Source organism: Colobus angolensis, unplaced genomic scaffold (genome assembly GCF_000951035.1).
Source record: "Colobus angolensis palliatus isolate OR3802 unplaced genomic scaffold, Cang.pa_1.0 Scaffold119, whole genome shotgun sequence".
Lineage (NCBI taxonomy): Eukaryota > Metazoa > Chordata > Mammalia > Primates > Cercopithecidae > Colobus > Colobus angolensis.
The window spans coordinates 4,372,729-4,397,316 of NW_012113030.1; the positions used below are offsets into that span (position 1 = coordinate 4,372,729).

General features: G+C 42.3%; 2 protein-coding genes across 2 annotated transcripts in view; one reads left to right on the top strand and one right to left on the bottom strand.

Annotated features, from left to right (window-relative positions):
- Positions 1 to 9,979, bottom strand: part of TRAPPC6B (trafficking protein particle complex 6B) — an 18,363-nt gene extending 8,384 nt beyond the window's left edge. The window contains exons 1-3 of the mRNA XM_011926272.1: positions 9,194 to 9,979; positions 4,076 to 4,143; positions 2,564 to 2,681 (exon numbers count right to left, since the gene is read on the bottom strand). Coding sequence (XP_011781662.1) covers positions 2,564 to 2,681; positions 4,076 to 4,143; positions 9,194 to 9,274 — 267 coding nt within the window. The 5' untranslated portion in view covers positions 9,275 to 9,979. The remainder of the gene's footprint in view (positions 1 to 2,563; positions 2,682 to 4,075; positions 4,144 to 9,193) is intronic.
- Positions 9,980 to 15,469: 5,490 nt separating this feature from the next.
- Positions 15,470 to 23,164, top strand: PNN (pinin, desmosome associated protein). The gene is made up of 9 exons (XM_011926283.1): positions 15,470 to 15,679; positions 16,356 to 16,427; positions 16,813 to 16,881; positions 17,687 to 17,759; positions 17,867 to 17,961; positions 18,112 to 18,187; positions 19,350 to 19,505; positions 19,583 to 19,721; positions 20,708 to 23,164. The coding sequence occupies exons 1-9, from the start codon at positions 15,567 to 15,569 to the stop codon at positions 22,084 to 22,086; spliced, it is 2,172 nt and encodes a 723-aa protein (XP_011781673.1). The 5' UTR covers positions 15,470 to 15,566; the 3' UTR covers positions 22,087 to 23,164.
- Positions 23,165 to 24,588: the final 1,424 nt, after the last annotated feature.

A 24,588-nucleotide genomic window follows, 5' to 3' on the forward strand; every position in this document is an offset into this window, starting at 1 on the left:
CACCACCATTCCTGGCTAATTTTTGTATTTTTAGTAGAGACAGGGTTTCACCATGTTGGCCAGGCTGGTCTCGAACTCCTGACCTCAAGTGATCTGCCCACCTCAGCCTCCCAAAGTGCTGGGATTACAGGGATGAGCCACCGCACCCAGCCTTATCTAAATCATGTCTAGAAAGTAAAAAATCAGAGTCATTTCTTCCCATTAGCATTCCCCGTAATTCCAAGCTAACGTTGGTACAAAATGAATTTTTAGGAGAGACAGGGTTTCACCACATTGGCCAGGCTGGTCTCAAACTCCTGAACTCAGGTGATCTGCCCACCTCAGCCTCCCAAAGTGCTGGGATTACAGAGGTGAGCCACCGCACCCAGCCTCATCTAAATCATGTCTAGAAAGTAAAAAATCAAGAGTCATTTCTTCCCATTAGCATTTCCCGTAATTCCAAGCTAAAGTTGGTACAAAATGAATTCTAGGCCAGGCACAGTGGCTCACACCTGTAATCCCAGCACTCTGGGAGGGCAAGGCAGGAGGACCCATTGAGCACAGGAGTTTGAGACCAGTCTGGACAACATAGTGAGACACTGTCTCTAATTAAAAATAAACACACAGATAAATAAATAAATAAATAATCCTACTGAGAGTACTAGATACATTTCTTTAATTTTTTACTTAATCAAAATTCCAAACTACTCTATTTCCTTGAAGTTCATAAAATAAAATCTAATGAAGCTGGGAGTGGTGGTGCACGCCTATAATCCCAGCTATGCAAGAGGCTGAGGCCAAAGAATTACTTGAGTCCAGGAGCTCGAGACCAGTCTGGGCAACATAGCGAGACTCTGTCTCCCTTTTAAAATTTTAATAAATACATAGTCTTCCATGTAATCTATTAATTTTGTAGTAAGAAAATCTTTTAAGAGTAGAAAATATGACAGCAGTAATAATCCAGGAGTTATTTAAGAGTAAAATATGCTTTACAAATTAGACCTTAGAAACGACTATAAAGAATCTCTTCCCCCCACCCAAGATGCCCAAAGGAAAGGCCAACGTGAAAGAGGTGGCTCCGGCCCTTGCTGTCATGAAGAAACAGGAGGCCAAGAAAGTGGTGAATCCCGGTCAGGCATGGTGGCTCACGTCTGTACTCCCAGCACATTGGGAGGCTGAGGCAGGCGGATCACTTGAGGTCAGCAGTTCGAGAGCAGCCTGGCCAGCATGGTGAAATCCCATCTCTACTAAAAATACAAAAATTAGCTGGAGTGGTGGCACATGCCTGTAGTCCCAGCTACCTAGGAGCCTGAGGCAGAATGGCTTGAACCCGGGAGGCGGAGGTTGCGGTGAGCCCCGAGATCGCACCATTGCACTCTAGCCTGGGCAACAGAGCAAGACTCTGTCTCAAAAAAAAAAAAAAAAAAAGAAAAGAAAAAGAAAGTGGTGAATCTCCTGTATGAGAAAAGGCCTAAGAATTCTGGCATTGGACAGGACATCTACCCAAAACGGACCTCACTCGCTTTGTGAAATGGCCCCGCTATATCAGGTTGCAGTGGCACAAAGTCATCCTCTTATAAGCAGCTGAAAATGCCTCCTACAATTAACCAGTTCACCCAGGCCCTGTACCGCCAAACAGCTACTTATCTGCTTAAGCTGTCCCACAAGTACAGACCAAAGACAAAGCAAGAAAATAAGCAGAGGCTGTTGGCCTGGGATGAAAACAAAGCTGCAGGCAAAGAGGATGTCCCCACTAAGAGACCACTTGTCCTCCAAGCAGGAGTTTAACACCATCACCACCTTGAAGGAGAACACGAAGGCTCAGCTGGTGGTGACTGTACACTATGTGGATCCCATCAAGGTGGTTGTCTTCCTGCCTGCCTTGTGTCATACAATGGGGGTCCCTTCCTGCATTATCAAGGGGAAGGCAAGCCTAGGACATCTGGTCCACAAGAAGACCTGCACCACTGTCGCCTTTACACAGATTAACTCGGAGGACGATGGAGCTTAGGTTCAGCTGGTGGAAGCTATCAGAACCAATTACAATGACAGACACGATGAGATCAGCTGTCACTGGGGAGGCAATGTCCTGGGTCCCAAGTCTGTGGCTTGAACTGCCAAGCAGGAAAAGGCAAGCTAAAGAACCTGCCACCAAACTGGGTTAAATATACACTGTTGAGTTTTCTGTATATAAAAATAATTAAAATAATACAAATTCTTCAAAAAAAAAGAAATGACTAAAGACATAGAGGTGATATATTTGTGGTTCTGCATATTATCACCACTAATGAACAGTAACTAAGGAACCAAATACTAAAAGCTATTATCATCCTGACTTTTGCTACTTTAAAAAACTTAACATAGCATATAACTGGGTGAAAGGAACAGCTATCATTACTGAAAACTGTCCCTTTGTCTTTATTCAGTTCACACTATTGGAAGAAAAAACTAATAACCTATTAATAACATAAAAATACTAGAAAGTTAACCAGAAATTATTTTAGGTTTTAAATAAGTCACTAAAATACGATATGTATATTAAGTTAAAGAACTTTAAAATATAGGCCTTAATTAATTTAATTACCTGATGATTTGTCCTTAGATTGTCGATTTGTTTCTTGAATACCGTAGTCCAAAAATCTTTACAAATGAACTTCATGATATCCAACTCATCCTTGAACCTTGCAGTATCTTTTGTAAACCTAAAAAGATCAACTAGAAGTAATACAGTATTTATTCTCCAAAAAAAGCAAGAGGGACTAATTATTAACTAATTTCCAAATGCCAGAACAGCACTGAACATTTATTGGGTTTTTTATTTTTAATGTTAATTATTTTTTGAGACAGGGTCTGGCTCTGTTGCCCAGGTTAGAGTGCAGTAACATGATCTCGGCTCATTGCAATGTCTACCTCCCTCCCAGACTCAAGTCATCCTCCCACCTCAGCCTCCCTCACAGCTGAGACCATAGGCACATGTCACCATGCCCAGCTAATCTGTATATTTTTGTAGAGACGGGGTCCCAGTTTGTTGCCCTGGCTGGTCTCAAACTCCTGAGCTCAAGCAATTCTCCCATCTTGGCCTCCCAAAGTCCTGGGATTACAGGCATGAGCCACCACACCTGGCTGAACATTTAACACTCATAAAGTCATAAGCACCAGGCAACGTGATCCTATCTCAATGGATTCACATTACGTTATATAAATTATGAGGCCTCAAATTAGTCTAACATTATAGCCAAAATTTCAGGTGCAATGCATTCTAGCACATCAAAAAAACCACAAAAGAACAAAGAGCTGAGCATTATCATGACATTGTTACATAAAATACACTCAGAGTTTAACTATTCAGGTAGTGAGAAATACTAAAAAGAATTGATCTATAAGTTCAAAGATAATTATACGCATAAACATAGACTATAGTTATTTCAATCCTATGTACATAAAAATTCAATGCAAGTTAAAGAATCTAGTAGATCTTTCTTTTTTTTTTTTTGAGACGGAGTCTCGCTCTGTTGCTGGGGCTGGAGTGCAGTGGCCGGATCTCAGCTCACTGCAAGCTCCGCCTCTCGGGTTTACGCCATTCTCCTGCCTCAGCCTCCCGAGCAGCTGGGACTACAGGCGCCCGCCACCTCGCCCGGCTAGATTTTTGTATTTTTTAGTAGAGACGGGGTTTCACCATGTTAGCCAGGATGGTCTCGATCTCCTGACCTCATGATCCGCCCGTCTTGGCCTCCCGAAGTGCTGGGATTACAGGCTTGAGCCACCGCGCCCGGCCAGAACCTAGTAGATCTTAAGCTGAAAACGCAGTAAGATTTTAGATAGTTGTTTCAATAGCTTCAGGAAGAAAGTCTAAAATAGCTTCAGGAAGTCTAAAATACATAAAACATATATTTTCTTTAAACATTAAAATAAAACTTGAATAAACAAATTAAAAAGGCATTGGATCTAAAAATAAATTTTAATTTTTGAAGTAAAGAGAAGAAATAACATTCAGGAATTAAAATTAAAATATCTCAAGTTTTATGCAATCTTTTGAAATAGATCATCTTTGTTTATAACCTACCTGCAAGAAAATTTTCAAATCCAACCTGCTCACCTTTCTATCAATCCTTGTCCCACTCGAAACCCCATGTTTTCCAGCTTAGTAATACATCGTCCATTTTCCTGTTTTAAAAAATAACAGTTTCAAATACTTTTAGAATGCTAGGATGTTAGTATTCAGAAACTGTTTTACAACTTGGTTAAAAATATTAATGTAAACATTTATAATTTTTTCCCTGAAACATTTTAAGAAAAAGTGAATTATAAGGTAGATTTTATTTATTTTACTTTACTTTTACTAACTTTACTTACTTTTTACTATTTTTTTGATAAAGTTCAATTCATAATTCAGTTAACATATACATAAATAACCTAAAAACTTCAATAGAAGGATACATTTTTGAAATTTATTTTATTTTGAGATGGAGTCTCACTCTGTCGCCCAGGCTGCAGTACAATGGGGTCATCTCAGTTCACTGCAACCTCCACCTACAGGGTTCAAGTGATTCTACTGCCTCAGGTTCCCAAGTAGCTGGAATTATAAGCACCCACCACCATGCCTCGCTAATTTTTGTATTTTTAGTAGAGAAAATACCAAAATACAAAATGTTGGCAACGGTCGTCTCAAACTCCTGACCTCAAGTGATCCACCTGCCTCGGCCTCCCAATGTGGGGATTACAGGCATGAAGCCACTGCACCCAGACAGAAAGACACATTTTAAAACCACTTGGAAGCCCATCTCTATAGAAGTGATTTTCCCAGGATAGTAACCAGATGTAACCTAACCCAACACCATCTTAACTGGCAGAGGTTCAACGGGTTGAAGCTTTGTGCTCCTCCCCGACACCAAGTTTTAAAATACAAACTAACCCCTCAAGGTGCGGTGGCTCATGCCTGTAATCCCAGCACTTTGGGAGGTCAAGGCAGGAGGATCACTTGAGCTCAGTGGCTCAAGACCAGCCTGGGCAACATAGCAAGACCACATCTCTACTAAAAATAAAAATAGTTGGGCACGGTAGCATGTGCCATTTTGGAGGCTGATGCAGGAGGATTGCTTGAGTCCAAGAAGTTGAGGCTGCAGTGAGCTATGATCACGTCATTGCACTCCAGCCTGGGCAACAGGTTGAGCAAGGGACCCTGTCTCAAAAAAAAAAGAAAGAAAAGAAAAAAGAAAGAAATAGAAAGAGAGAGAGAGAAGAGAAAGAAAAGAATTTCACTATTGTTTCTTCTTAGGAGAAAACTCCAACCTACTTATGAGATCAACCACAACACAATGAAAAGTTGCACTAACTACTTCAGAATATTAGTAACAGCTGATGTTGGTACAAATAACTGATATTTATTCTAGAGTCCTTATAAATAAAATCCCACAGTTAGCATTTGCATCATCAGCTAGAGGGTTAGTTAACACGTAGTAGAATGAGGACTTACTCAAGGTGTAATACACAGCATTTTACTACTATGAAAACAAATGTAGTACAGTTAGGAGAAAACCAAGTGGATTCTAAGTTACACACATCTTAATGACAAGACTCCTCACCATTTGTCAATGTAAAACAATTTTTAAATGTTGACACTACAATATTTAAAATAGCTATCATAAACATACATAATGCATTCCATGCTAGGTGTGTGTTTGTTTGTTTAAGGAAACTGTAAGTTATACTGTGGTTAAAAGGCTTGTATCTTCACTCTTGAAAAGGCCCACATCCTATCACAGTAATGCATGGTCAGACTTAGCCCCAAATGTTAAACACCTGGATCAAGACAAAACCAGTTATATTGCAAAAGGAAACTATATACATTTATTTATCAACTCTAGTTCCTTAATAGCTACCTAACAAGTCATTAACATACAGAAACATGCGTCATGAGAACCAAGAAATATCACCCATCCCTTCTGCATATCAACAACTTGTCACTCCTGAGCGACAGTGCTTATATCACTGAGGTCTATGAACAGTCACTTTTCACATTCATCCCAAGGGACAGAATGACTTACACAGAAATGCAACATATTATAAATAATTTCTCACCAAAAAGTCACAAATTAAACCAAAATATTTTACAGAATTTATATAAAATGCCTTAAAATTAGTCCATTTTAAGAGAATTCCTCTTTAAGAATAGTTTGATAAACATTGATTTGGAGGGTTAGAACATTGTTTCTTTTATCTCACCTCAAATCTTATGGAAGTTTATTTTGCTATACTGAAAATCTGTAAAACTTTATTTCACTTAAAAAAGCTTTTTATAATTAAAAAAAAAAAAAGACACATAATCCTGTTAGCGAGAAATGGATTTTATATGTCTTGTCAGACATAAAACAGCATGGTTTTTATAGATCTTTTTATGTCTGAAAAAAAATCTCTAAAAATCACTTCTGGATGACAGGATTATATATCTTTTACATTTTTCATGATGAAAAATTTCAAGCACACTCAAAGTAGGGACACTAATATGAACCCTCATAAACCCATATTTCAGTATGGGCTCTGATTATGAAGACTACCACATAACTGTTATTTATATAATTTTTGCTTATTATGTACTTTCAATTTTCCCCCACCATAAATACATTGCAGTAGAAAAAGAAAGTTATTTTTAGCTTAAATGATTCAAAACTATGAACTTCCTTTCTCTTATATGATTAGTCCATCTCTCAGAATTATCGGGCCTGAGTAGAACAGCTCTGTTCATTTTAATCAGGATTAACCCACTGGAAAAAAAAAAAAGAAAGGCATTTTAAAAAGAAGAAAAAATATTGTTCTAGACAAGAGTCAGAAGAGGGCCAGGTGCAGTGGCTTACGCCTGTAATCCCAGCACTTTGGGAGGCCAAGGCGGGCAGATCACCTGAGGTCAGAAGTTCAATAACAGCCTGGTCAACATGGTGAAACTCTACTAAAAATACAAAAAAATTAGTCAGGCATGGTGGCCGGCACCTGTGATTCCAGATATTCAGGAGGCTGAAGCAGGAGAATCGCTGGAACCCAGGAGGCAGAGGTTGCAGTGAGCTGAGATCACACCACTGCACTCTAGCCTGGGAGACAAAAGCAAAATTCCATCTCAAAAAAAAAGGAGAGAAGAGGAAAGGTAAGAAGGGAGGGGAGAATGAAAAGAACTGAATACACAAGTGATTGGGGGGACCAGGGGGTTATAACAAAAAAGTAAAAGGGGTGTGTTAACTGTTCTAGAGGGAAAAGGAAGGCTAGCTTTGCACAAACAGTAAACACTGATGTCAATAATAAAGTCAGAAGTTTGTAACTTGAAAAAAATCTCTATTATAGATGGATCATTTGAATAAGAATAGAATTTGCTTCATTTCCAACAACCTTCCAAATGTATAATGCCTATCCTTCTTGTGGGCAAACTGGCAGTACCTTTTTTTGAATGTCATACAGGCACCTCAAAAGTTCAAGCTGCCCCAAAATAACTCATTATCTTACCTCCTTATTTTTTTATTCTCCTTTATTCCCTGTTCTGATTAATAGCACCACCATCCAAACCAGCTGCTCAAGCTAAAAACCTGACGATAATTTTCAACTCCTACTCCCATCCTTAAACAAGACCTACAGAATTTCACTTTCTACCTCTCAAATCTGTTACCTGCTTTTCTCACTATCCCTGTCTTAATTCAGATCGTCATCATCTCCTGCAGTGACTCCCGTAATAAAGGATTTTTCCCCTACAAGGATCTTCCCTATCTAGCCCAAACACTGGATTACTTTTCTAAAATGCAAATGATCCACATCATTCCCTTCCTTAAAAATATTCCCTTGAAAAGATCCGAATTCTTTAATTACACAGAGCTTTCTAACTTCACCTCTCAATTCTTCTTACTCTCCCTCTATTCAGTCTAGTCACAAAGAAATGCTTAAGTGTCTTTAAATCCACCACTCTTTCATACCTCTAAGTCTTTATCTTTGCCTAGGATACATTTCCTATCTCCACTCTCCACCCACTTTTTTTTTTTTTTTTTTTTTTTTTTTGAGACGGAGTCTCGCTCTGTCGCCTGGGCTGGAGTGCAGTGGCCGGATCTCAGCTCACTGCAAGCTCCGCCTCCCGGGTTCACGCCATTCTCCTGCCTCAGCCTCCCGAGTAGCTGGGACTACAGGCGCCAGCCACCTCGCCCGGCTAGCTTTTTTGTATTTTTTAGTAGAGACGGGGTTTCACCGTGTTAGCCAGGGTGGTCTCGAACTCCTGACCTCGTGATCCGCCCATCTCGGCCTCCCAAAGTTCTGGGATTACAGGCTTGAGCCACCGCGCCCAGCCCTCTCCATCCATTTTTTATCAATAGCATTAAAGAAAGGGCTCCTGACTTGAGCACGACTTTGGAATATTTCTAAAATCCGTTACAACTCCATGATTCTACCAGCCAATACTTAAGTGTTAACTACTCATTAAATCACTATTCCCTAAAGACTGTGAGGCAGAAGTTTTATTTTATTTATCTAGCAGTGTCAGCAGCGACAGGCCCACAATGACTGAATGAGGACCCCCACATATTACAAGTAACCGCTCCATACTATCACATTTCGGATTAAGTTACATTAAAAAAAAAAAAATCTCTACAACTCTACAAGGATGGGGCCATTGTTCCATTCACTACTACATCCCTGGCACCTAGAACTAGCTCTGACATAACGAGCACTAAATGCTTTCTGAAATAATTCGTGTTCCCTAATTATCCTAACGCCTGCAAACTTTCCCCTGCAAACTCAACCTTCATTAGGCTTCAGTTCTCAAATTGTGTGGAGTTGCACTGAGCATTAGGAATGAGGAAGGAGGGACAGGTCTGTCCAGTGCATGGCTGAAGTGCTGGAGGTGCCAGCAAAACTAAGTAGGGGTGTCAAAATCAGCTCTGCAGTTAACCCTCCCGTAAACAATGGCAGGGACAACACTAGAAGTACCAAAATCTGTGGGGTGCAAGACAAACGTACGGGAATAGACAAAAATGAATCAAATGGAATATACGAAAGAGAAAACGATGAAAAATGACCGTTCAAAGGAGACAACTGACAGGTTCCAGGGTTTAGGATACCTGGAGGTGGACCATTTTGTGTACAACTCGGGAGGCATCGGGTGGCATGGGATGGGGGTTGAAGGAAAGCACTGAGGGGAAACAAGGTGTGTCACCGCAAAAGGACCGCAAGGGCGTGTGGCAGCACTCACCACCTCCCCCTGCTCCGCGGACTTGTACACTCCAGACACCATCTCGTTATGGAGAAGCAAAAACAACGCCTCATCCGCCATTTCCTGCTAATTCTTCCAAACTCCGAGTTTTGGCTCCCGATTGAGCTGGTCTGGGGGTTCCGGCTCGCGCCTTGAGCGACCGGCCGGCGCCGCGACTCCGTCAGGCCGCCATTCTGTCCCTGTGGCTAAGAGACCGAGGTATTCACACAGTTCCCAAAGGCTGGTACTGAAGTGAGTCTGGTACTGGAGACAGCCCACACTCCGAGGCTACCAAGTGCTAGGGGCCGAACGAAAGTTTGACAGGAGGTCTAACCCAAGCGAACCAGCTGAGAAGCTACCCGGCCGCTGGGCGGGGGCAAAAAAAAAACAACTTCCGGTCCCCTCTACCCCGGCATTCGGCCAGCTCTATGATCACTGAGTTCCTCTCTCCCAAGCCCGGAGAGGCCAGCGCCCGGATATGAGGAAGGTTCCCCTCCCACCACGATGTCCCGGGCCGACCAAGATAAGACCTAGAGACCTCCCGCCTGGCCCGGGCACGATGGCTCACGCCTGTAATCCCAGCACTTTCGGAGGCCGAGGCGGATGGATCACCTGAGATCGGAAGTTCAGACCAGCCTGAAAAACCTCGTCTCTACTAAAAAAACAAAATTAGCCGGGTGTGGTGGCGCATGCCTGTAATCCCAGCTACAGGCATGCGCCTGGCATGAGCCTGAGGCAGGAAAATCGCTTGAACCCGGCAGGCGGACGTTGCGGTGAGCTGAGATCGCGCCATTGCACTCAAGCCTGGGCAACAGGAGTGAAACTCCGTCTCAAAAAAAAAAAGAGCTCCCGCGGCCACCTTCGTGTTAATTAGCAATAGAAGTTAAAAAAATTCACAATAATTTCTATTGGCTTCATCAACAGCATTCACTTCTCGCCATATGTTCTTCAAATATGAAAAGTTGTAAAAAGAGTTTAAAATATAATACATTTTCAGAGTTCAAATTTTTTAAATATTGAGAAGTTATCCCAATTCCTATTGAATTAAGCCCGGGTATACAAAAAGAATTAGAGCCGGCGGGGCGCGGTGGCTCCAGCCTGTAATCCCAGCACTTTGGGAGGCCGAGATGGGCGGACCACGAGGTCAGGAGATCGAGACCATCCTGGCTAACACGGTGAAACCTCGTCTCTACTAAAAATAGAAAAACTAGCGAGGCGAGGTGGCGGGCGCCTGTAGTCCCAGCTACTTGGGAGGCTGAGGCAGGAGAATGGCGTAAATCCGGGAGACGGAGCTTGCAGTGAGCTGAGATCGGCCACTGCACTCCAGCCCGGGCGACAAAGCGAGACTCCGTCTCAAAAAAAAAAAAAAAAAAAAAGAATTAGAGCCGTTTTGCCCACCAGGAATTTTCCTGTTAGTGGGGTGCAAGGGACAAGGGAAGTGGAGCAAGCGAAAAACAAGATACACTTGAACCGGAAAATAGAGACTAATCAGAGGATTAGGTGAAAAGTGCTACAGAATTCAGAAAAGCGATGTCACTGCAGGATGGAGTTCCTAATCATTTACAGCAGTCTGAGACAACTGTAGGAATTGTCTCACTGCATATGCAAATAAATATACATGCTACATCATAGTATATACATCTTAAATTTAGCAAATTCAACATTAAGCATGTTGCTTAGCCTGTGATTAGTTATTTCCTTGGTAATTCACAAAACAAATATTTTTCCCCAATTATCCCAGTTGTTTTCCCCCAAATTAACATTTTGAGTTTTCTCAAATTGTTAACAATAACCTCTCAACTTTTCATGCCTGAGCCGGGCGCAGTGGCTCATGCCTGTACATTACAGCATTTTGGGAGGCCGAGGCCTGGGGAGGATCACGAGGTCATGAGTTTGAGAGCAGCCTGGCCAACATAGTGAAATCCCATCTCTACTAAAAATACAAAAATTAGCCGGGCGTGGGGACAGGTGCCTGTAATCCCAGCTACTCGGGAGGCTGAGGCAGGAGAATCACTTGAACGCGTGAGGCGGAGGTTGCAGCAAGCAGAGATTGTGCCACTACACTCCAGCCTGGGCAACACAGCAAGACTTCGTCTCAAAAAACCACACACACACACACACACACACTTCATGCCCTTTCACAAGAATTTAAGATCATGTTCCAAAATTTTAATTGTGGTAGGTTTTTTTTAAAACACGTCCCTTCTAATATTTGAATCAGTTTATTCCATTCATCACATAAATCCAGTATAAAAGTTCCACTTAAGCCTTTGAAAACACTAAATTGTCTAATTTTGAAGAGTATTTTGCAATGGTAATCTTAATTTTTCCAGCACTAAATTTTCCCTTATGTGAAATCAGGTCCTTTATGTGTAGATTCCATTCTTGCCCTCATCACTACCACCAAGAAAAAGGTGTCCAAGTTCACCACATAAGTCAAAAAGTAAGTAATTGGCCAATTTATCAAGGTTGACTTCTCCAACTACAATAACATGAGGCTTTTAAAGTATGTTTTTGGATAGAAAGGAAACTGATATTTCATGAGGACCCACTAACCATTGAACACAACATCCTACTGATCCTTCTTCATAAAGTTAAATTGCCAAGGCTCCTAGGAATAGATCCTATGGAAGCAAGAAAAGAGAGAGAGAGAGAGAGAGTGTGTGTGTGTGTGTGTCACAGAGACAGAGTTTTGCTCTTATTGCCCAGGCTGGAGTGCAATGGCACCATCTCAGCTCACTGCAACCCCCACCTCCCAGGTTTAAGTGATTCTCCTGCCTCAGCCTCCCAAGTAGCTGGGATTACAGGCATGCACCACCACGCCCAGCTAATTTTGTATTTATAGCAGAGACAGGGTTTCTCCATGTTGGTCAGGCTGGTCTCGAACTCCTGACCTCAGGTGATCTGCCCACCTTGGCCTCTCAAACTGCTGGGATTACAGATGTGAGCCACTGTGCCTGGCTGTGTGTGTTTTGTTTTGTTTGAGGCAGAGTCTCACTGTTGCCCAGGCCAGAGTGCAGTGGCAAGATCTTGGCTCACTGCATGCAACCTCCACCTCCCAGGCTCAAGCAATTCTGCCTCAGCCTCCCAAGCAGCTAAGACTACAGGCGCTTGCCACCATGCAGGACTAATTTTGTATTTTTAGTAGAGACAGGGTTTCATCATGTTGGCCAGGCTCGTCTCAAACTCCCACCCTCAAGTGATCCGCCCACCAAGACCTCCCAAAATCCTGGGATTACCAGGCCAACCATACATGGAAACATTCTTACACTTGCTGAATAGGCTCTACTATTATCACACTGTCATGCCTCAGGTACTGCCTAAGGTTGAACACAGATCTGTAACAAGATCAATGAGGCTAAGTATGCTCACAGTCAGAATTAAATAATTGTCAATCTTCTTCCCTGTTATTCATCTCTACATTTTTTTCTTCTATAGTACTTCCTGCTTTCTAATATGCTATACAATTTATTTATTTATTTACTTATTTATTTTTGAGACAGAGTCTCACTCTGCTGCCCAGGCTGGAGTGTAGTGGCACAATCTCGGCTCACTGCAAACTTCACCTCCCAGGTTCAAGCCATTCTCCTGCCTCAGACTCCTGAGTAGCTAGGATTACAGGTGTGGACCACCACACCCGGCTAATTTTTGTATTTTTAGTAGAGACAGGGTTTTGTCATGTTGGCCAGGCTGGTCTTGAGCTCCTGACCTCAGATGATCAACCCACCTCGGCCTCCCAAAGTGCTGGGATTACAGGTGCGAGCCACAATGCCCAGCCAATGTACTTATGTTTATAATCTGTATCCACAATTCCTCCTGTGAAGCTTTTTCATTGATAACTTTTTTTTAGAGATGGGTCATGCTCTGTAGCCCAGGCTAGAATGCAGTGGTGCGATGACAGCTCACCGCAGTCTCAAACTCCTGGACTCAAACAATCATCCCGCCTCAGCCTCCCCAGTACAATTTTTTAAATTTTTATTTTAGGCCGGGCGCGGTGGCTCAAGCCTGTAATCCCAGCACTTTGGGAGGCTGAGACGGGTGGATCACGAGGTCAGAAGATCGAGACCATCCTGGCGAACACGGTGAAACCCTGTCTCTACTAAAAAATACAAAAAACTAGCCGGGCGAGGTGGCGGGCGCCTGTAGTCCCAGCTGCTCGGGAGGCTGAGTCAGGAGAATGGCCTAAACCTGGGAGGCGGAGCGTGCAGTGAGCTGAGATCTGGCCACTGCACTCCAGCCTGGGCAACAGAGCGAGACTCCGTCTCAAAAAATAAATAAATAAATAAATAAATAAATAAATAAATAAATAAATAAATTTTTATTTTAAGAGACAGGATTTTTGCTATATTGCCCAGGCTGGTCTTAACTCCTGGGCTATAGCGATCCTCCCACCTCAGTCTCCCAAGTATCTGGGATTACAGGCACAATCCACTAGACCTGCTCAGAGATCTTTATTGTACACTGGTATACCCAAGTGCCTAGAATACTACCTGGCACATAGTGGGCACTCAGTAAGTATTTGTTAAACTAATGAATGATCATTGCTCCTTTGGAAGCCTACAAAATCCACAGAAGCAGGAATCACAACTATCTTGTTCTAGGCTTTATTTTCAAACCCTAGCTTACTGCTGATACACAATGGAAGCTCTAAAAGATGGCTGGATTAAAGTGGTAGCTTGAGTTAATTAATACACCGGACCCACTAATGCTTTGTACAAGGAAGACAGATGCCTGGCTGAGATTATTTATAGCATTGTTTCTGTGGGAAAGTGTTTTGGTTTGTTTGTTTGGGACAGAGTCTCACTCTGTTGCACAGGCTGGAGTGCAGTGGTGTAATCTCGGCTCACTGCAACCTCCTCATCTGGGGCTCAAGCCATCCTCCTGACTCAGCCTCCCGAGTAGCTGGGATTACAGGCATGCACCACCACTCCCGGCTAATTTTTGTAGTTTTAGTAAAGGCAGGGTTTCACCATGTTGGCCAGGCTGGTCTCCAACTCCTGGCCTCAAGTTATTCACCTGCCTCAGCCTCCCAAAATGCTGGGATTACAGACGTGAGTCACTGTGCCTGGCCTGTGAAAAAATGTTTTCTGAGCTTCCATTTGTATATTTATAGAACAAAACTAGTTCCCACATTGGCAGTGCAGGTAGGGCAGAAGCAGAAGCAGGACAACACACAGAGACACCACTAATAAGGCCTCTCCCTTAGGCCTGGTCTTAACCAGCTCTAGGCCAGGTGAAGAGGCTAACTCAACCATGACTGCCTGTCTGTCTCGCCATTGCTTTCTTTTCTCTAGTATAGATGCTCAGGGTCTAATCAGAGACTGATTCTCAACTGGCGCAACCAAGGGACAGTTACATTATCTCCAGTCTCAATTTCCTTATCAGTAATAACAGGCATTTTATCCACACTTTTAGTTTGTGAGGAATAACGCATGTAGAGGGTTTCACAGAGGGTCGGGAACAAGATCAACCCCTAACCAATGTTAGCCATTATGATTAATGACTTTTCTTAGTTTTTATTTTTGTCTTCCTTCTGCTCACTTTAGCCTAATCATGGTGGGAGCGGTGGGTCAAGCCTGTAATCCCAGCACTCTGGGAGGTAGAGGCAGCCGGATCACCTGAGGTCAAGAGTTCGAGACCAGCCTGCCCAACATGGTGGAATCCGGTCTCCAATAATACAAAAATTAGCCAGGGGTGTTGGCAAGCGTCTGTAGTCCCAGGTACTCGGGAGACTGAGGCAGGAGAATCGCTTGAACCCGGGAGGCGGAGGTTGCAGTGAGCCGAGATGGTGTCACTGCACTCCAGCCTGGGCGACAGAGCGAGACTCCATATAAAAAAAAAAAATTAACCTAATAGAGGAAAGCACGCGCCCACCCCCTCTCTGAGCATGCGCACCAACAGAATAGCCGCGCCCTTTCCTAATTAAATCATTAACCAAGGTGAGGGTAAGGAATAAAAGGAGGCTTGGCTAAGTCCCACGCTGATGTGATGAGGTTAAAACTGTGTAAGACACATTACATCATAGGTTAAAATGCCTGGAAAACTCCGCGCTCTCCTTGCCAGAACTGCAGGCTCGCCGGCCAAGTCTCTGAGAACTCAGGGATTGTGAAACCCGCCCCGGCTCTGCGCTAGCAGCGGGATCCAGGCACCCGCAGCTAATTGGGGAGGGAGGTGACTGCCTGGCTGACTTTTCATTGGCCCAGAGTCACAAAGGCTGCAGGTTCTTCCCCCTTCCGGTCGCTGAGTGGTTGAGGCCGGAAAACAACGCTCATCGTCATTGGCTGAGCCCGGCTGTCAGTCCTTTCGCGTCTCGGCGGCGCGGCACAGCCCGGCGCGGCCTGTAAAGCAGTCTCAAGCCTGCTGCAGGGAGAAGATGGCGGTCGCAGTGAGAACTTTGCAGGAACAGCTAGAAAAGGCCAAAGAGAGCCTTAAGAACGTGGATGAGAATATTCGCAAGCTCACCGGGCGGGATCCGAATGACGTGAGGTAAGGGCTTAACGGGAACTCGGAGCTCGGAGAGGCAGCCCTCTGGTCGGGGTGAATTGGGGGCGGGGAGGGCGGCTAGCCTTCAGAAGGCTGGAACCTCGAGGCCTGTTCGCGGGGCGGCGGGTAAAACCGTGTTCTCGCCGAGGTGGAGAGGCCCCAGGCCCCCACCGTAGAGCGCTGGTCTCAGGTCTCTGAGAAAGGAGGGCGAGTCCTGGGTACGCCGGCATGGTTTCTCAGGCCTGTGAGAAGACCCGGACTGCTGATTCCCGCCCTCGGCCCTGCAGGCCCGGAACTGCAGCACAAAGCCCCTTCCCGCTCCGGCGGGCACCCGGCCCAGGGCTGGCCCCGAGACCCTGCCGGGACGCGACCAGCCGCTTCACCTCAGCCTCTTGCCCACGTGCAGCTTCCTCGGGGATGGCGGGTTGGGGACCTGATTCAGGCTTTTCGATGTTTGGGGGCATCGAGGTGATTATAATTTCCGTGATATAAGTCCTGGAGAAACGAGGAAGTTAAATGAAATAGTACTTCCTGTCCTGTTTCAGACACTTGGGTTTATTTGAAACTATCCTTTTGGAACTTCTGCGATTTTCTCCTTGTGATCCATATCTCTGAAAGTAATTGGTGCAACTATGTGTGTCTGCATATGATCTTGCACTGATTTGTAAATCTCTTACAGGCCCATCCAAGCCAGATTGCTGGCCCTTTCTGGTCCTGGTGGAGGTAGAGGACGTGGTAGTTTATTACTGAGGTAAGATTTCCTTTGGACTTTACTCATGCTGAAACTACTGGTACTTTACTTATAAATACATTGGCTTGCACAAAACCTGTGATAAAATCAATAACCTAGTGTTTGTCGTCTTTGTTTTGTTTAATGCTTGTGATAGACTAGGTTTCCGTATAAATACAGTTATCCTGAAAAACTGAAGGTCGAAGAATATATTAAGTGTACCAATTTTGAGTGAACCTAATTCTTATAGTTTAAAGTAACACTAAAAGCGTTTTGGGAATGCATGCCCATTTAAGGCTACTTTCTTTGGAAAGGTTTTTAAAATTTCAACCATATTCTCTTGTCAGATGGAAATACTGTTTATCTTGTATTTCAAGTGCTTTATGTTGAACATTTTAAATTTCAGGCGTGGATTCTCAGATAGTGGAGGAGGACCCCCAGCCAAACAGAGAGACCTTGAAGGGGCAGTCAGTAGGTAGGTCTATAAAAAGATTCCTGAAGTCTTCTTTAGTTTCTGATGTACCACACAAATATAAATATTTATTAATAATAATGCTGTTTGAGCAATATTAAAATTGAGTAGTGTACCACTCCCCCCCCCCCACAAGTTCTCTTGGTATTTGATTGAACTGAGTCAGTTCTCTCAAAACACAGTTCTGCACTCATGATAACCCACAGTTTATCAAAATAAAGGTCATGTGAAGAGTAAAGTTGGAAAAATTGTCAATTAGTACCATTTTTTTCTGACTTGTACTTGAAAAACTTAACCGGTTTGAAATAGTTAGAAAATACAGGAGAGCAAAGTTGGTTTGGGCGTTAGTTCACACATTGTATTCTTTCTCTGCTGGAGGAAAGAATAAAATGGGATGGAGACTTGATAGAACAAAGCTTCTGGAAATGGGTACTAGAAAGAGGGCATTTGCCTTTGGTGTGCAGTTACATAAATACCTCAGTGGTCATTTAAATTAATTTCTGGCCGGGCACAGTAGCTCATCCCTGTAATCCCAGCACTTTGGGAAGCCAAGGCCAGCAGATCACTTGAGCCCAGGAGTTCCAGACCAGCCTAGGTACATGGTGAAATCCCATCCCTACAAAAAGTACAAAAAAGTTACCCAGGCATGCTGGCTCACGCCTTTAGTCCCAGCTTGGGAGGATGAGGCAAGAGGATCACTTGAGCCCGGGAGGTCGAGGCTGCAGTGAACTGTGGTGGCACCTCTGCACTTCAGCCTGGATGGTATAGTGAAACAGTGTCTCAAAAAAAGTAATTTTGTCTATGACAGGCTGGGCGGGGAGCGTCGGACCAGAAGAGAATCACGCCAGGAAAGCGACCCAGAGGATGATGATGTGAAAAAGGTATTGAGATTGAAGGAACTTAAACGAATGTAGTACCTTCACTTTACTACATTTGAAAGCACACCACTCATATGCTAGTTAATTACTGAGATTTTCTTTTTCTGCAGCCAGCATTGCAGTCTTCAGTTGTAGCTACCTCCAAAGAGCGCACACGTAGAGACCTTATCCAGGATCAAAATATGGATGAAAAGGGAAAGCAAAGGTATTTCCCTGGGGGAAAAAAACTCTTGTGAAATAATGCAGTTATAAGGAAAATTAAGGGATTGTTCAAGTGTCCTGTAGTGTTTCTTAGAAAATGATGGGTTTAAATGAAATGGATCCTGTTGACAGTAAATTTTCTTCTGTTCTTTAGGAACCGGCGAATATTTGGCTTGTTGATGGGTACCCTTCAAAAATTTAAACAAGAATCCACTGTTGCTACTGAAAGGGTATTTATCCAAGTTTTGTTTTGCATCATGTATTTAAGTTATCAAAGTAGTAGATTAATTTTTTTTTTTAAGCCTTAAGACTTAATTGTAAACCTAAAATAAAGCCAAATAAAAACTTGGTTTAACTTTTTATAGAACAGCCTTAGTTAAACATTGTGTTGCAATATAACAGTTGTTGATATCATAGCTAATAGCCTTGAAATTTAGGTATGCGGAAAAAAAAGCCTCAGTCTCCATTTCATTAAAGACAAATTGCAGTCAGTACCAAGTGCTAAGTTCTAATTAGTTGGTATCCTGAATTGAAAATGTGAAGCGGCCGGGTGCAGTGGCTCACGCCTGTAATCCCAGCATTTTGGGAGGCCGAGGTGGGCAGATCACCTGAGGTTGGGAGTTTGAGACCAACCTGACCAACATGAGGAAACCCCATCTCTACTAAAAATAGAAAATTAGCCAAGTGTGGTGGCACATGCCTGTAATCCCAGCTACTGGGGAGGCTGAGGCAGGAGAATCGCTTGAACCCGGGAGGTGCAGGTTGCGGTGAGCCAAGATCGCATCATTGCACTCCAGCCTGGGCAACAGGCGCAAAACTCCATCTCAAAAAAAGAAAAAATGTGACACATACGCAGATACTTTTTTTTTTTTTTTTTTGGTAGGTATGGGGTTTCATCAAGTTGCCCAGGCTGGGCTGAGCTCAAAGCAATCCATCTACCTCAGCCTCTCAGAGTGCTGGGATGACAGGTGTGAGCCACCATGCCCGGCCTGCAGATACCTTTACATAGTAAAAAAAAAAAAATTTGAGTCAGAGTTTGGCTCTTCTTGCCCAGGCTGGAGTGCAGTAGCGTGATCTCAGCTCACTGCAGCCTCTGCCTCCGGGGTTCAAGTGATTCTCCTGCTTCAGCCTCCCAAGTACCTGGGATTATAGATGGGCATGACCATGCCCTGCTAATTTTTTTGTGTTTTTAGTAGAGATGGTGTTTCACCGTGTTGGTCAGGCTGGTCTCAAACTCGTGACTTCAGATGATTTACCTACCTCTAATGTTTCACATAATTAGTACGTGTAATAACTTTTTATTATAATTGAACTGAAATCATATATACCTTGTGTATATTTCTTGTAACTATTTCAACACATAAGTATTAAAGCAGGCTACTTAACTTTTAGCAAAAGCGGCGCCAGGAAATTGAACAAAAACTTGAAGTTCAGGCAGAAGAAGAAAGAAAGCAGGTTGAAAATGAAAGGAGAGAACTGTTTGAAGAGAGGCGTGCTAAACAGACAGAACTGCGGCTTTTGGAACAGAAAGTTGAGCTTGCGCAGCTGGTGAGTGGTAATTTGGAATTCTAAGATTGGTTATCCTTTATGTTTACAAAAGCACTGACCTTTGACCTTTTTTTTAGCAAGAAGAATGGAATGAACATAATGCCAAAATAATTAAATATATAAGAACTAAGACAAAGCCCCATTTGTTTTATATTCCTGGAAGAATGTGTCCAGCTACCCAAAAATTAATAGAAGAGTCACAGAGAAAAATGAATGGTAAGTGTGTGAAGAGGTCCGTTGAATTGTTCGTAGCGGGTAAGGTAGTATGTTCATACGCACAAGTTTGTTTTCTAAAATAATTATGATTCAGTGATTGGTTTGCTGTGTTTGGTTTTTTTAAAAAAAATAAGATATAAGAGATTCTAGGCCGGGCTCTGTGGTTCACGCCTATAATCCCAGCACTTTGGGAGGCCGAAGCAGGCCAATCACGAGGTCAGGAGATCGAGACCATCCTGGTTAACACAGTGAAACCCAGTCTCTAGTCTCTACTAAAAATACAAAAAAAAATTAGCTGGGCATGGTGGTGGAAGCCTGTAATTCCAGCTACTTGGCAGGCTGAGGCAGGAGAATCACTTGAACCTGGGAGGCAGAAGTTGCAGTGAGCCAAGATTGTGCCACTGAATCTCCAGCCTGGGCAACAGATCTAGACTCCGTCTCAAAAAAAAAAAAAAAAAAGATACATTCTGAGATGCTGGTGAGTTTGTAGTATAGGAATATTTGTATCATGGAGTTTAATGTGAAAGTTATAGACAGTGCTTATGCATCTGTATTCCTTAAGCATTTGTGTATAATTTTTTTTTTTGCATGCTACTCTTATTCTGATAAAATGCTAATAAGACAAATGTGAAAACCAACAGTTTCTAGATGGAACACACATGGAAGGATAGACACTGCTAAGATGATGATTTGTCTCTTTGGGATCAGAAAAATTAATACATAAAGATTAATCTGTTTTCTTCATCAGTTAGAAAATGTCTAGTTCTGTCTGCCACTAATTTCTAGTATGTAGATTTCCCATAGATCTTTGCTTTTATAATTTTATGTCAGTTTGTGATTACTTAATTGCTATGGTAGTATTTTGTCATAACTTTACAAAAACAAATCCAGGTGAAGCTTAATGACAATTTGTGACCAGTTGTAAAATTGTGGCTTTGAATTTTCTTAATCGGTAAATTTTACACATGTAAATTTTTATTCTTTAGCTTTATTTGAAGGTAGACGCATCGAATTTGCAGAACAAATAAATAAAATGGAGGCTAGGCCTAGAAGACAATCAATGAAGGAAAAAGAGCATCAGGTGGTGCGTAATGAAGAACAGAAGGCGGAACAAGAAGAGGGTAAGGTGGCTCAGCGAGAGGAAGAGTTGGAGGAGACAGGTAATCAGCACAATGATGTAGAAATAGAGGAAGCAGGAGAGGAAGAGGAAAAGGAAATAGCGATTGTTCATAGTGATGCAGAGAAAGAACAGGAGGAGGAAGAACAAAAACAGGAAATGGAGGTTAAGATGGAGGAGGAAACTGAGGTAAGGGAAAGTGAGAAGCAGCAGGATAGTCAGCCTGAAGAAGTTATGGATGTGCTAGAGATGGTTGAAAATGTCAAACATGTAATTGCTGACCAGGAGGTAATGGAAACTAATCAAGTTGAAAGTGTAGAGCCTTCAGAAAATGAAGCTAGCAAAGAATTGGAACCAGAAATGGAATTTGAAATTGAGCCAGATAAAGAATGTAAATCCCTTTCTCCTGGGAAAGAAAATGTCAGTGCTTTAGACATGGAAAAGGAGTCTGAGGAAAAAGAAGAAAAAGAATCTGAGCCCCAACCTGAGCCTGTGGCTCAGCCTCAGCCTCAGCCCCAGCCCCAGCCCCAGCCCCAGCCCCAGCCTCAGCTTCAATCTCAGTCCCAACCAGTACTCCAGTCCCAGCCTCCCTCTCAGCCTGAGAATTTGTCATTAGCTGTTTTACAGCCAACACCCCAAGTTACTCAGGAGCAAGGGCATTTACTACCTGAGAGGAAGGAGTTTCCTGTAGAGTCTGTAAAACTCACTGAGTTACCAGTAGAGCCAGTCTTGACAGTACATCCAGAGAGCAAGAGCAAAACCAAAACTAGGAGCAGAAGTAGAGGTCGAGCTAGAAATAAAACAAGCAAGAGTAGAAGTCGAAGCAGTAGCAGTAGTAGTTCTAGTAGCAGTTCAACCAGTAGCAGCAGTGGAAGTAGTTCTAGCAGTGGAAGTAGTAGCAGTCGTAGTAGTTCCAGTAGCAGCTCCAGTACAAGTGGCAGCAGCAGCAGAGATACTAGCAGCAGCACTAGTAGTAGTAGTGAGAGTAGAAGTCGGAGTAGGGGGCGGGGACATAATAGAGATAGAAAGCACAGAAGGAGCGTGGATCGGAAGAGAAGGGATATTTCAGGACTAGAAAGAAGTCACAAATCTTCAAAAGGTGGTAGTAGTAGAGATACAAAAGGATCAAAGGATAAGAATTCCCGGTCCGACAGAAAGAGGTCTATATCAGAGAGTAGTCGATCAGGCAAAAGATCTTCAAGAAGTGAAAGAGACCGAAAATCAGACAGGAAAGACAAAAGGCGTTAATGGAAGAAGCCAGGCTTTCTTAGCCATTCTTTGCAGCAGAAGATTTCTTGATATAAAAGGATTACCTGTCCTTGTAAGGAGGATGCTGCCTTAAGAATTGCATGTTGTAAAAAATCTTTTTGGAAAATACAGACTGTTTGTTTACCAGACATTCTTGTACTTTTTGCATAATTTTGTAAGAGTTATTTATCAAAATTATGTGAGGTTCCAAAATATGTAAAAATGATAATAATAAAAAAAGATTAACATCCCTTGTCATCTTTTTTAAATATCCTATACTCTTCAGTAACAATCTGTATATTTTAATAGGCAAATCTTTAAGTCTATTCCCTTCTAATTCTGTATCATACATTGCTTTTGTAGAAATAAATGTGTGCTTATTTCATTATTTTTGGGATGTCCTCGTTGACACTTGTATAATAAATATCCTCTTTATCATTTTCAGCTTTTAACACTAGATACTGCACGTGATTAGAATGTTTTTGAAGGTTTCCTCGTTTTTATTTGCCTTGGACAATTTTGAGTTGTCATAGCTTTGCAGCTTTGAGGGGGAACAATTCTCTTTAAAGTCATTTGCTATTTTCTAATCTCCCTTGTTATTTTAATCTAAGCGTTTTCCCCCGTTTCTCATTTTAACCATATGTTTGGTAGATAACTTTAAACAGTATGTTCTGGTTGGCATTTTCTTCCTGATGATGGGAGCGTCATTCTTTTGTCTTCATGGTTACTTGTGTGATATACATCTGTTAAAGAAAATCCACTTCTTTCTAGGGGAGGGAGGTAGAAAAGTATCTCTCAAACTTGGTTTTTGAGTTTGTGTCTTGTCTTAACTTTTGTGTTGGCTCTAACTGAAACATGCCGATATGTTTTCAAGAATTTTGTTTAAGGAAGTATTGTATGGAAGTCCACAAAATGGAGGAAGTTCATCTAGGTTTTAATATGTAAGCAAGATAACACACAAGTGTACCAAGTTATTATTAACTTTGTTGTTTTACAAATTTGTATGAACTTGGAGTATCTGTTGCCCATTACTATACATGTGCAAATAAATGTGGCTTAGACTTGCCTGACTGCTTAAGACTAGTACTTGTATTAACTTTCTGATGCTTTATACAAGAGAGCACTTAAATTGCAAATGACCTTTTTTGAGTTTAACGTTGTAGCTTTAGCCTTGACTTTGAATATTCATTATGCCTTCCCTTGACAAGTAAATGGTTACAGTGAAAATGTGAAGAAATATTTCCAGTTAGTTTTTGTGTGTATATAACTCACTTGTGTAAGTGGATGTGTTAAAAGATCTTTTAAAAATCCTTTTATTGGAGTAATTATTAAAACAGTAAATGCATAGAGCTTTGCAGAGCAATCTGTATCCGTGAGCCAGTTTCACCATTAGTATCTTCATCTGTGGCTTATCCAGCAAAATGTTTCATTTCCTGTGTGCCCTGGCAGGAAAGAGGTTGGTAAATATTGAATTAAAGGGATGATCATAAAATTTAACCTGGTTAAAAAGCACCTTATTTGATGACTGTGTGCACTAAAATCCTTTGTACAAATTAAGTTTTGTCCACTCATTTGTACCTGGAAAATCTGAACAGTATTCAAGTTCATGTTGCTTATAGAAAAGACTAGTATTGCCTTGAAGCTCTACTATTGGAGGGGTAGTAATGAGGGTATAATGAATGCTTGAGGGGAAAGGAGTAATTTTCAATAATTTCAGCTAAGTGCTACCGATCATAGTATATGAAAGGAATTTTTATATGGAATGCTTGATGGATTTGCATGTCATCCTTGTGCAGGGGCCATTTTAATCTGTTTCTTTTTTTTTTCTCAGAGACAGGGTCTTACTCTGTCACCCAGGCTGGAGTGCAGTGGCACAAACCATCTAACTGCAGCCTTGACCTCTTGGGCTCAAGGGATCCTCCCACCTCAGCCTACCAAGTACCTGGGACTACAAGTGTGCACCACCATGCCCAGCTAATTTTTTATTTTTTGTAGAGACAGGATCTCACTATGTTGCCCAGGCTGGTCTCGAACTCTTGGGCTCAAACGATACTCCTGCCTTGGCCTCTGAAAGTGCTGGAATTACAGGCATGAGCCACCACTTTTGGCCTGTGTTCCAATTTTAGTATGTGCTGCTGAAGTGAGCACAGGAATTTTAATAGCAGATTGTACTAACATTTTCAAGTGGTATGCATTTTTAGGTTGGAAGGTTTAAGTTTTAAAATACAAGATTTTATATTTTTTTGTTTCCAATCAATGCTTTATCCTTGAACTAAAATTTTATGGAACTTGATGTTTAGGGAATCATGGAATTGTTCACTTGAAAAGACAAAAGGAATAAGTTAGAATATAAAAGTAATGACAGTTGCCCAGGGGGAAAAGACATTCAGTAGTCTTCCTACTGGAGATTATAAACTGGTGTTTATGGTTGACTGCAGTGGCCTGTAATTCCCAACACTTTGGGTGGCTGAGGTGGGAATGTTGCTTGAGCCCAGGAGCTGA

Bases quoted from the DNA above. Each gene is read 5' to 3' on its own strand.
- PNN (XM_011926283.1), top strand. From the start codon at position 15,567: ATGGCGGTCGCAGTGAGAACTTTGCAGGAACAGCTAGAAAAGGCCAAA. The intron at 16,882-17,686 runs GTAGGTCTATAA...TGTCTATGACAG, and splicing joins CTTGAAGGGGCAGTCAGTAG to GCTGGGCGGGGAGCGTCGGA. The intron at 17,962-18,111 runs GTATTTCCCTGG...TCTGTTCTTTAG, and splicing joins GATGAAAAGGGAAAGCAAAG to GAACCGGCGAATATTTGGCT.